Here is a 12,157-nt window from a genome sequence, read left to right on the forward strand (position 1 = left end):
ATTTTTGCATATGTAAAGGATTGTCATGACCTTTTTATATAATGAAGTCCTTTTATACAACGACCAAAGTGGATTTTCAGAAGTGTTTTTTTTCCTCGGAACATTTCATGGATTTTTTTTTTTTTTTTTTTTAATCACAACCGGATGTTGCATAGCTGATGACGTCAAAACTAGGAAGCGCCAACACAGTCAGTTTTGATCAGACGCTCTGTTCGGTGCAGTTGACCAGCTATCGCTACCATTTTTGTCTTTTTTGTGGAAAAAGAAAGCTGCGGAATCATACTTGGATTAGTGGAGTACCATTTTGTTTCGGACTACAACGAGCCGTTTGTTCTTCGTGGCCTTTCGGGTGGTAGAATGCATTACCATCGTTTACGTTAGCTGGCTAGCTAACAAGCCAGCTAACTTAGCGTTGTTTTGATTATTTATGTTAGCGTTGAATCGGTGCTCTCTGGGCTTCATTGTCCTTGGGAGGCGTCAGTGCTGTGAAAGAAATTGTTTGTTGTAGTCTATTCGGCTCGCTAAATAAGTTTGTTAGTGAGACGTTATAAAACAAAGGGCATACATGCTTTAAATCTCGGTACAGTGTGTATCAGCTAACAGCTAGCTAACGTTAAACGCAGTTGTCTGGCTACCACCGTCCTTTTCTTGGGACTGCCTGGTTTGTCCCTCCACCCGAACAGTCGACCTCTGACGGGCTCAAAGCTCCGTGTGAACCGGAACCAATGCGTGGGATGATGGGGAGCCAGGGGAGCCCTGTCAAGAGTTACGATTATCTCCTCAAATTCCTTTTGGTCGGAGACAGTGATGTCGGAAAGGGTGAGATCTTGGACAGCTTGCAAGACGGATCAGTAGAGGCTCCCTACGCCTATAGTAGTGGTGAGTAGATCTGTGTGTGGATCAGCTTGTTTACAAAGCAACAGCAAACAGAACAGCTGTTTACATGTTTATGATTAACTGACGCGGACTGTTTTAATTGTCAGGAATTGATTACAAGACCACCACAATCCTTCTGGATGGGAGGAGAGTGAAATTAGAGTTGTGGTAAGTGTAATGCTCAGGCTTGTGTCACGTCAATAATGGCTGTATTAATGAACGAGCTGTTTACCTATCTATGCATGTGTCCTCAACAGGGACACTTCGGGGCAAGGCCGATTCTGCACAATCTTTAGGTCTTACTCTCGTGGGGCACAGGTGAGGCACTTGTCGAATAATCACAGTGATTTTTTTTCTCCCATTATATCAAATCATTCAATTCAGTTCATTACTTGTTTTCATCTTTGTCCAAAAGGGCATCCTGCTTGTGTATGACATCACTAATGGCTGGTCATTTGATGGCATTGACCGATGGATCAGGGAAATAGATGAGGTAATCCACCTTTTCAGAGTAACTGACAAATATAGGCTGCTAATTTAACAATCAGCGCTGTGGGGAGGGGCCATGGTGGGCCCATCTCCTGTTTCTATATCCTTCCTGTCCTGAGAAAAGACCATGTCCGTTTCCTGCTCTGTGTGTGCGTGTGTGTGTGTGTGTGTGTGAGTGAGAGAGAGGGAGAGAGAGATAATGTGAAAGAAGGAGATCACATATAATGACCAAGAGCAACTTTTGGCACCCTATTATGTAGGTATTCTAAATTTTATATCACCAAACCTTGAAATACTCTGTGTCCTGTTTCCATCAGCATGCCCCAGGTGTGCCCAGGATCCTAGTGGGTAACCGGCTTCACCTCGCCTTCAAACGACAGGTTCCGACAGAGCAGGCAAGGGCTTATGCGGAGAAGAATAGCATGACTTTCTTTGAAGTCAGTCCGCTGTGCAACTTCAACGTCATCGAATCCTTCACAGAACTGTCCCGCATTGTGCTGATGAGGCACGGGATGGAGAAATTCTGGAGGCCCAACAGAGGTAAGGAAGCTAGTGTTTGCTTGCCAGCCCCTCTCAGGAGTGCTTGTTTCATTCAGTTGTATTCAAATTTATATGTGAGGCCCCACGGTCACAGTTTCAGTTCCAAGGAACTTAACATTGTTAACTTTATGAAATGGTACATAAGAAAGCACAAACCTTTGCCAACAGACTGTACATTCATCCCTACAGGAAGCAGAGTCAGGCTGTTTGTAATTTCCGAATCTCTAAAAATATAATTCCTAAAATAACAGTTAACATAAAAAGGCCTGGAAAACAAAAGGTCTTGTAATTTATATGACAGCTTATTCGCCGTTGAATATCACATCTTGTTTCATTGTAAAAACACAAGCATTTTAGAGAACAGAGACAAGTATACCTAAGTATTTTGCCAATCATCCGTCAGGGTTTAAACTTTCATCACTACAGCCGTCAGGAAAGGATATCCTGCAGACTAGGTGTTTTTTTTATTATTTTTTTTATATGTTTTCCCTGTCTTTAAATGACTAAGTTCATGTTAAAACTCATCCCTGTCGTTTACCAGTGTACTATTGTTTTACCTTACGTGTGTACTCTATAATACGGCATGTGGTCTAGGGTAAACAAAAATGTGAAGTTGCTGTCTGCACAGCATATTTCTCTGAGCATTTGTCTCCTCGATTGGAATCTCCAAGAAAATATATCATCTGAATTCAGTGCTTTTAAGTAGCCAACCTGGAAGTCCCTAACACCTGGCCTTCCATAGACATAACTATAAAGTTACAATTATAAAGTTGGACATTACTATAAGTTAAGCTAAAAATTTTTCACTGTCGAAAGGTGGAAATATCAAATCTATATCTCCAAAACGTCATTCACCATTGGGCCGGGGCGATTGGGCATGCAGAGGGTCCAGCCTGTGTGAAAACATATGAGATATGATACCAGGATGGAACATAAACAGAATTTACAGAATAAACACTAACAGTGAACGACTAGATGTTGCACATCTCGGCATTAACATGGAATTGGTCACCAGGTTTTATTCCCGTAATGTCCAAATGGTATATAGACATGATGAGAAAAAGGTATTGCTGGTGTTCCATACCCTGTTTTCAGTTTCACAGTGTATTTGAAATCACATCCAGCCATGAATCAATTAAATATCCCTGTTTGTTCTTCTCTTCTGCTCTCCAGTCTTTAGCCTCCAAGACCTGTGCTGCCGTTCTATTGTCTCCTGCACACCGGTGCACCTCATTGACAAACTGCCCCTCCCCGTGGCCATCAAGTCCCATCTCAAGTCTTTCTCCATGGCCAACGGCATGAATGCAGTCATGATGCATGGACGCTCCTACTCAGTGGCCAACAGTGCGGCCGCAGGTGGTGCCAGCGGCAGCAGCAGCAAGGGCAATAGCCTCAAGCGCTCAAAGTCCTTCAGGCCTCCACAGAGCCCCCCAAAGAACTCATCCTCCTCCTCCAAAGGGAACTGTAAGATATCATAGTGACACAAGTGAACAGTGGGTTGCCCTTATGAGGCCAGAATTAATTTTATTGTTGCTGCCAGAGGTCACCAGGCCAGAAAAGAGCATGGAGAGCTACCCGCAGTCCTCATCAGAAACGGATACAGCTGTGTTTACACTGACCTCTGGGAAACAGACTTGGATAGTTGAATTGGGTTCTGCTCTCTTAGAGCTTGATGGTGCCGTCTTGTGGAAGCTGGTTTGCCTGTACCACCACACCCACAGCTGCTCACTGTGATCAAGGAAAACAAGACATCCTTGGGACGAACAAATACAATTCAAGGTTTATCACTCACCGTCAACACTACAAACGAGTGGAGCAGAGGGGACATTAGTTAGCTTTTTGTGGAAAGGATTGTTTATTGATATTTAAAGTTGGACTTGCAATTGTACATATATGCTTGTTGTTATGGCCTCTATTCAGTGATTGTTCTTCAAGGAGCTCTATGTGCTTGTTTTGTCTTAAATGTTTTGGGAGACTTGATTTGTTTTGGATTGTATCTGTGTCTCTTGTACCCTTTATTCTTCAAAATTCTTGAGGTTATTTGTTTTCAAAATCTTCTTTGCAACCTCGTGGGTGCTGGGCTATTTTAACTTATTATTTAAAGCTCAGTGTATGCTAGTTTTAAATAAAACTCAGATTGGATGTGACAAACATGATGACTCCTGCCAAGTTGGCTTGTATTGATGACGTGCTGTGATACAAGATTTCAGCCCAAAGGTTTTTATTTTGCTGTTGATCTCCATCTGTCATTGGTTCACACAGTAAATTGACTTGCTTGTTGTAGAGTTTGGACCAAGTTTTATTTACATCAGACCAGAGGCTGGTAGGCTGTCTATCCCTCTAATTTTCCAAGTGGCATAATTGCTTCAGTAGATTTCATCTAATCTGTTTTTCAGATCTGTTAAATGAGGCTCAGAGCAGTTTAGAGGCACTGGCTGCTGATGGGGGAAATTGTGAAAATTCAAGCTTTTGTCTCAGAAAAGTTGTGTCTCGGTTCTTATGAGGGATTTATAGCATGGTATGATGTGCATCCTGAACACTGGTAAACTTCCAAGCAACCTAGGGCTCAGTGAAAGGTGGTGGAGGGAACAGTTACTTTGATTTATGTTAGAAACATCTTTATGTATAGGCTACCTGTTTGCTTATGAATGTAAAACAATATTAATCGGTTCCTTTTTTTGTGGTCATGTGTTACTTTATTGTTACTTTATTAGAATCAGAGGTGGAAAGTAATTGGCTGTATTGAGTGGATTTCATAATAATACTTGTGGGTGTTTGTGAGTCTGCACAAGGCACATAGGAATAAGCTCAATGAACATTTACCTGAGAAAAGTATTTTGGACTGACCACAACTGATATTATGGTGAAATGAGCTAAGCAGGAACCATCCTCAAAAATTGGGCTGACAATAATAAAATATTTTGCAACATGCCAAAACAGATAAACTGTTACTTGTAAGTGGAAGATTTCAAAGAAAGGACACAAACTTTAATTTGTCCACTTTTTTTGAGTCATTCTTTCCACGGTGGAATGATTTAAATCCTCACTCTTCTTTCCACCTCTGATTAAAACGCACCGCATTTCCACTTAAAACATTCCCAAAATGTTGCGGCAGTGTGTGTGAACAGATACAGGGTGGAGTAAAAAAAAAAATAGATGCATGTTTCCTGTTGGCGTGCCAGCTCATGTGGTGTTTTGAAGCAACAAAGTGCAACAAATGAACAAATCTCGCCGAGGTAACATTTTAAGTGCTCTGTATACGTTTGACTCAGATCATGGTTGACTGTCACCAGAGCCGTGTATCTAAGTATTTCTATACGAGACTGATTGTAAGCTTGTCTCCATAGGTGGCACTGAGAACGTCATCCACCAGAATAAAGGGTAAAAGCACAAGATCGCGTTGTGTTTTCATCAAATTGTTCACTCAGGCATGTATCATGGGAATTGTGGGATTTCTCCCCCCTCCTTTTGTCCATTCCCGGCGTTGTCGGTATCATGCTCAAGTGCAATAAAACCGTGGGGGTGCAGAATAGATTAGCTCCTCTGGTGTTGTTGGCCTGTCGTGGATAACCGGTCCGGCACATCACCGCGGCGCTTGAATGCCGCGCGGTCAAAAGTCACCGAAAGGTTGAGGGGTCACTTTGAATGAAAAGCAGAGGGGAGTTGCTTCTCATAGCCCCGGAGTCGCGCTGGGACAAAGATGACTCGCACACTAATGAAAATGTGGCGCTTTACGTCTTCCCACCTGACCGTGGCATCTCTGAGCTTTGTGTGAATGAGGGATGGTGGTAAAGTGACCGACGTCTAGACAAGGAGAACGTAAACAACACGTTTTGCGATTGATTCTCACACATGATGCGCCACACCCAGTGTTTAGTCGTCACCTATCCAGTTTTACGCACCAGAGGATTTTTTTTTTTTTTTTTTTGCTCTATATTTCACGATTCATTAAAACTAGTAAGCTCCGTGGCCTCGCGTAAAACACTTGGGAAAGCAGTGCGTCGCAGCTGATCCAGACAGACTAGAAGCTCTTACAACAAGCACAGCTCTAGGAGAGAATACCGATTATAGCCTTATTTATGGATGACACCTCTATAAATTCTGTCTGGACACATGAAACATTGGATTTCTCACCGGAATGTTTGGCTCTGTGCGCACGGTTGTTGGGACAGCTTGCCAACATGGCCCCACTTTTTTTCTTTGATGTTTTTACAATGTTTGTCCAGTTGCTTTGCGCATGGTGCTCCTTCATAAAAGTTTCAGACACTGGACGACCATGGGGGCGGTCAGAGGGGCTGCCCTTTCCACCTCCATTCACACTCTGAAAGGCTGATGTTGCGTCTTTCACTCTCATTGTGCAGTTTCGCTCGCTCATTTTTTGGTGTTGTGGGGACATCGTCTTAAATAAGGTCTTTCCCATTGTTTCGGTGAAGTTTTGTATTGGTGTTTTGAAAAAACAAGGCAGACAATTCATGTATTTCTTCACTCATGGTTGGGATATTTTGTTCAGTTAACGTCCAGCGCGTAAGAATTCGTCTTGATCGTTGGGAATGTTTTGTTAATTTTGCTCTCTGCGCGAAACACTTTGGCTCTGGTGTCCAAGATGTTTACGCACAAAATGGATGACCGGCTGTGAACACCGAGAATGTTTCCTACCTTGTAGACCTGAAGGAGTTATGGAACTGGTCGGGGACTGACTTTCGTAAAAGAGCAACAATGTTTAAAATTGTATTGCAACAATGGGAGGAAGGATGTAACAACGACACACATTGGCAAAATGCACTTAACTCAAATAAACTATTTTTAGGATGGATTCATGTGCTCTTGTTTGTGCTCTTGGTCTGCGCACTACCAGAAGTTTCCTTGAGTGCAAGTGTGGCAGGATCCAAAGTTGAACATGAAGGAGTTTGTCCAAACAAGCTGAATTCCAATCTTTGGGTTGATGCACAAAGCACCTGTGAGAGAGAATGCAACGTCGATGAGGTGAATATATATTAATAATATGCGAATATATACTAATATTCCAAACCTGTTTTAGAAAATAACACTAATTATTATAAAAGCAGGAAGCAACAAATAGGAGTCAAATCATTTTTTTTTTTTTTTTTTTTTTTTTTTGTGCTTGTGCTTTGTTCTGTGCATTGTTTACTTTTCCCATTCTCATATTTTGATTTAGCCAACATATGTTCAACAAAACCCTGTTTTCTACATTCTGTGCAGGACTGTGCTGACTTTGAGAAATGCTGCACTAATGTGTGTGGCCTCAACAGCTGTGTGGCTGCAAGGTTTTCTGATGGCCCCCCTGGCCAGCTGGATGGACAGGGTGGAGGTAAGGGAGAGGGGGCCCCCAGCTCCACAGCTACCTGTCAAGGCTTTATCTGCAGCCAGCAGGGCGCGACCTGCGACATCTGGGAGGGCCAGCCCATCTGCAAGTGCCAGGACCGTTGTGAGAAAGAGCCCAACTTCACCTGCGCCTCTGATGGCCTCACCTACTTCAACCGCTGCTACATGGATGCAGAGGCGTGCATCCGGGGGGTGACTCTGACTGTGGTTACCTGTCGTTTCTACCTTGCTGGACCCCATACCAGTCCCCTGCCTCAGGATACTACAGCTAACCCTACCCCCACATCCTCCCATGAGGACCCCATGCCCCCTGCACTGTACTCCAACCCCAGCCACCAGTCCATTTATGTCGGAGGCACGGTCAGCTTCCACTGCAATGTGATCGGAGTCCCTAGGCCTGATGTGACATGGGAGAAACAAAGCGAGCGGAGTGAACGGCTAGTCATGAGGCCTGACCAGATGTATGGCAATGTGGTCATCACCAACATCGGACAGCTTGTCATTTACAACGCCCAAGTGTGGGATACAGGCATCTACACCTGCATCGCACGTAATGCTGCAGGGGTGCTTCGTGCTGACTACCCACTGTCTGTCATTCGCCGGGCAGAGGATGACTTCTCTGAAGATCCTGAGATGCCCATGGGGCGGCCCTTCTCGCCAGCAGACTGCCTGGCCGAAGTAGACCAGAGGGAGTGCACTGGAGAGCGTCATGTGGACTGGTATTATGACAGCAAGCTGGGCACCTGCCTGGCTTTCAGCAACGGAGGATGTGAGGACAGCCGCAACCGTTTTGAGACCTATGAGGAGTGCCGGGCCTCCTGCCAGCACGAGGGGAGGGGCATCTGCTCCCTGCCTGCAGTTCAGGGTCCCTGCAAAGTTTGGGAGGCCCGCTGGGCTTGGAATTCCATGATGAAGCAGTGCCAAGCCTTTGCCTACGGTGGCTGCCACGGGAATCCCAACAGCTTCCTCACCAAAAAGGAGTGCGAGGCAAACTGCCCAGAGCCAAAAAGTAAGCCATGTAGGACCTGCAGGGTGAAGGGGAAAATGGTGCCCAGCTTGTGCCGGAGTGACTTTGCCATTGTGGGGCGGGTGACCGAGCTGATTGAGGACCTGGACTCCGGGATAGCTCGCTTCAGCCTGGAGGAGGTCCTCCGAGATGAAAAGATGGGCTTGAGTTTCTTTGATACCAAACACCTGGAGGTGACGCTTGCCAAGATAGACTGGAGCTGTCCCTGTCCCAACATCACCGTGGAGGAGAGCCCTTTGCTGGTGATGGGTGTGGTTCAGGACGGCATGGCCATCATCCAACCAGAGAGTTATGTCAGGCCCATCAATGAACGCCGACTCAAGAAGATTCGTGAAGTTCTCAACAAAAAAACCTGTGAGACACTGTAGTGCTTCCTGGGTCTAGTGCTGCTTGCCCGCAGAGGTGTATAGTAATAAATGGGCCTGTGGCTGCCAGTAGTTTCAGCTCTCAAGACAAATGTGTGAACTGCAGCAAGCAACACTGGCAGTATTTAATAGTGGAACATTTTTTAAATCAAATGTCAAAGATTATTAAGTAATGAGAGACCATTTATGTATGAAGTGTATAACTGCATACCACATATTGCAGCACATTCCAATTAGTTGGGCAATGCCTCTTATACTAATGCTGTAAAGCTCTTCCTGATTGTTGTAAATATAAGTATTTCTCCTTTTGTTGTCTGTACTTTATCTTAGTGAGAAACAGTAGCCAGAATATAAACCACACACTGGTCAACATGCAAAATGGCTCTCCTTATGAGCCCAAGGGAATAGATGCCTTTATCTCTTGTATGCTTTATGCTTTTCTATATTAATGTATCATTTGTATTGACTTTTTTATTCAACACCTAATATGCATAGGGCTGTTATTGGTTCCCTTTTGTAAAGTATGTTTTTCTGATCTAGTGTAGTTTGTTGTCTCACATTTCTCCCTCTGCAAAGCGTTCTCTTAAATTAGTTTTATTGATATTCTGCACAAATTGGAAACATAAAAAGTAGGTGGCTGTACTGGGACAAATATAACACAAAAGCAATATGAAGCTGAGAGTCATGTTCATTTTACTGAGGTGCACATTACCTAGAGCAATTACACTGTAAATTATAGCATGTGAGATCAAACTCTAGTAATGGCAGTATGTATTAGAACACAGGGATATATAACACATTTACAATTATGAGAAATTTGGCAATTCTTGTGAGCTCAAGGTATCAGATGTGGTGCTTTGACAATCCTGATCCTGGTAATGAGATAACATGTGAGCACTGCTGGAACAGGTTCCTCTGTCAGCATCCAGAAGAGGAATAACAGGATACCTCACACCAAACTCTCCTTCCTGAACAGAAGGCACTTGTTGTTAGCTGGCATGTCCACCTGGAAAGAGACGTTTCAATATGTGTTATAGTAAACCAGTGATCACATGATTGCATTGCTTTAAATCTGATCTTTTTTTTTTACTCATCAAATGTATTGGATGATTTATTGGGCTAGGTTACTTACTATTTTCTCCAAGAACAAACCACTCTTTTGTGCTATAGAGCTGAGATGGGAGATATCCCTGAGGCCCCACTCTGGATTCCTGTAAGACAAGAAATACATCTTAAAAACAGCTTACACTCTCTCAACTATCTTTCATGGGAATCCCCTTTATCTGAACAAGCTGTTAACCTTGTAATTTCATACTCTGCACCATGAAGAACACAAATGTGTGTACAATAATGCTCTCTCAAACAGAAGCAACATTTGCCATTTCTGGGTGATTTGATGAGGAACGAGAAAGTTGTGAGCAAAATACAAAGTGTATGCTCGCCTGTGCATTTGAGTACAAACAGCTCTGACTACTCTGTTCCTTTCAAATCAGATAATTACTGATGTCTGAGAAGAAAAAGCCTTAATTGGGCTCCATAAAACCATCCAAGATTCATACAACACAGTCCGCTGTACCTCTGCCTTAGGCTGTAGTCAAAGTCAATGTTGCTTTGTGGTGTGATCTGACCATTCATGGCATAGGGCTGCAGGTAATAACAAAAACAGACATTATAGCATGTTGTATACATTGTCATTACAATAAGCAACACATTAAACATTCTCACAAAACATAATTTTGCTTGTTGCACACAGTATTCATGTTTGGGTTTGGTAACATCATTACCGTATTAGGATTGAAACTACAACATGCATATAACATGGAAATCATAGTTTCTCACTCACCCCGTATGTCAGCAGAACTCCTTGCGGCTTCAGGATAACCCCAGCCCCTTTGAATAAACCCTAAAAAAAAAAAAGGATGTTTTTGGCTCCTGGAATGCACAGGGTGGGGATGAGAAATGCGACTTCAGGTTGAAAAACGTAGAAATTCTGGGGGAAGCTAAGGGGGGGTATACAACTAATCTAAGAGAATTTGTAATAAGATAAGATATTCCTTTATTAGTCCCACGGTGGGGAAATTTCACGCATTACGTGAAATTAATACAGTATTTCAAGTATTGCCACACCAGCAGTCTCCAGTCAGAGTGCTGAATACATTTGTCATATCTAATTTTGACACAATAAACTGAACTTTTGTTTTGAATACAGGCCATATTTTTAAACACCATGCCAAACTGTCACTTAAGTGGTTCTCTAATTGCACAGTGCAGTTTCACCTTGAAGTCTTATGAGTTGTACCTTGATTTGCAGTGACTGGATGATGCAATTTCAACCACTGGATAGCCTATCGACACAATCCTCTGAGAGGTGATATAATCCAGAAATATGTCTATTCAATGAGAGCTTCAAAGTGTGTAAACATGCAGTTGTATCATCCTTATTATATACTATATTCCTAAAATTTCTGTGCAGGCTGGTCTTTGGGTCTGACCTGAAGACCTCTTATTTGTGTTTACAGTAAATGTCATTTTTCTTTAGTCCTACCTCTGTGCAAGCCATTGGAGAGATGTGAATCATGTTGATGTTGAGTACCAGGTCGAGGCTCTCTGGCTGGATCCCTCCCCAGTGATCACAGGGCATGGAGGCATCCAGGTAGATGGCAGGCCTGACATTAGCCAGGCGGTAGTGAGCTCTGTACGCTTCTATACTGAGAATGGGAACAAACGAGATGATTCTCAATGCAGGCACTGTCCAACAAAACACAAGCGGGTTTTTTTTTTTTTTTTTAAACCAACTCACTGCGCCTGCTGTGCGTCATGTGTAGGTGTGATACTTTGGATGGCTTAATTTATTCCTCTTGCGCACTTGAAATAAAAAAAAGCACTTAGGTGACCAGTGTTTGGGCTAAAATCGCCATCATATTTTTTCTGTTTGTTTACATACTTCGTCCCTAATGCCTCAAGCTGTACAAGAACTTCACGGATACGAGCTGGATGCTCATCAGCACAGTGACATCTTTATTTCTAACCTGCGCAGGTAGTCAGTACAGACCAAGCCCCCTCTGTTTACCTGGCCAAAGACTTGCGGTCATATTCTGACGGCTGCCAACATATATTCCGCAAGGTCTGGGCGAAGTGTGTGACATGCTGGCCGGTACCAGAGGAGATTTCCAAAGCCTGCAGCGGTCTGTCCGTGCTCACGCAGTCACGCAGCACCGCTAAAATTGGCCCCTTGTTCCTCTCTGCGGCGGCAGCATTCAGCATCTTGCCGAAGAGTTGTATAGTCGAGTTTGCCGGCCCGTAATGCGGTGGAAATTATGGAGGCAAGTGAGTTACAGCAAATAAAAGCAGCGTACTACTCCTCTGCCCACTCACAGAGCGTTATAATGGTCCACTTCCGCATAAAATCACATGGCAGACCCCAATAGCCAATCAGAATGCGGAATAACCGTAACAACTACTCGTGCGCTGCACTCTTAAAAATTAAACTGTAACGACGAAGTAACAACACCGCAGA

The 12,157-nt window shown here is 43.6% G+C and overlaps 3 protein-coding genes across 3 annotated transcripts; 2 read left to right on the plus strand and 1 right to left on the minus strand.

Annotated features, from left to right (window-relative positions):
* The first annotated feature begins 159 nt into the window (after nt 1-159).
* Nucleotides 160-5,136, plus strand: LOC115360048 (ras-related protein Rab-40C-like). Its single transcript, XM_030052703.1, has 6 exons — nt 160-879; nt 984-1,044; nt 1,134-1,194; nt 1,292-1,369; nt 1,683-1,905; nt 3,079-5,136. Exons 1-6 carry the CDS (start codon nt 726-728, stop codon nt 3,381-3,383), a joined length of 882 nt encoding a protein of 293 aa, XP_029908563.1. The 5' UTR covers nt 160-725; the 3' UTR covers nt 3,384-5,136.
* Nucleotides 5,137-5,413: 277 nt separating this feature from the next.
* wfikkn1 (WAP, follistatin/kazal, immunoglobulin, kunitz and netrin domain containing 1) lies at nt 5,414-9,314 on the plus strand. The gene is made up of 2 exons (XM_030052702.1): nt 5,414-6,888; nt 7,126-9,314. The coding sequence occupies exons 1-2, from the start codon at nt 6,622-6,624 to the stop codon at nt 8,641-8,643; spliced, it is 1,785 nt and encodes a 594-aa protein (XP_029908562.1). The 5' UTR covers nt 5,414-6,621; the 3' UTR covers nt 8,644-9,314.
* mettl26 (methyltransferase like 26) lies at nt 9,219-12,045 on the minus strand. The gene is made up of 6 exons (XM_030052704.1): nt 11,711-12,045; nt 11,186-11,348; nt 10,484-10,543; nt 10,217-10,284; nt 9,773-9,851; nt 9,219-9,646 (listed from the first exon to the last, which is right to left on the minus strand). The coding sequence occupies exons 1-6, from the start codon at nt 11,902-11,904 to the stop codon at nt 9,590-9,592; spliced, it is 621 nt and encodes a 206-aa protein (XP_029908564.1). The 5' UTR covers nt 11,905-12,045; the 3' UTR covers nt 9,219-9,589.
* Between the last annotated feature and the right edge of the window lie 112 nt (nt 12,046-12,157).

The sequence above is a fragment of the Myripristis murdjan genome, chromosome 1, assembly GCF_902150065.1.
Source record: "Myripristis murdjan chromosome 1, fMyrMur1.1, whole genome shotgun sequence".
Classification (NCBI taxonomy): domain Eukaryota; kingdom Metazoa; phylum Chordata; class Actinopteri; order Holocentriformes; family Holocentridae; genus Myripristis; species Myripristis murdjan.

Coding starts and splice junctions, on each gene's coding strand:
- LOC115360048 (XM_030052703.1), top strand. CDS start 726: ATGCGTGGGATGATGGGGAGCCAGGGGAGCCCTGTCAAGAGTTACGAT. Junction 880..983: donor TCCCTACGCCTATAGTAGTG/GTGAGTAGATCT, acceptor TTTAATTGTCAG/GAATTGATTACAAGACCACC. Junction 1,195..1,291: donor CTTACTCTCGTGGGGCACAG/GTGAGGCACTTG, acceptor TTTGTCCAAAAG/GGCATCCTGCTTGTGTATGA.
- wfikkn1 (XM_030052702.1), top strand. CDS start 6,622: ATGTTTAAAATTGTATTGCAACAATGGGAGGAAGGATGTAACAACGAC. Junction 6,889..7,125: donor GAGAATGCAACGTCGATGAG/GTGAATATATAT, acceptor CATTCTGTGCAG/GACTGTGCTGACTTTGAGAA.
- mettl26 (XM_030052704.1), bottom strand. CDS start 11,904: ATGCTGAATGCTGCCGCCGCAGAGAGGAACAAGGGGCCAATTTTAGCG. Junction 11,349..11,710: donor GACCGCAAGTCTTTGGCCAG/GTAAACAGAGGG, acceptor TCCCATTCTCAG/TATAGAAGCGTACAGAGCTC. Junction 9,647..9,772: donor GTTTGTTCTTGGAGAAAATA/GTAAGTAACCTA, acceptor GTCTCTTTCCAG/GTGGACATGCCAGCTAACAA.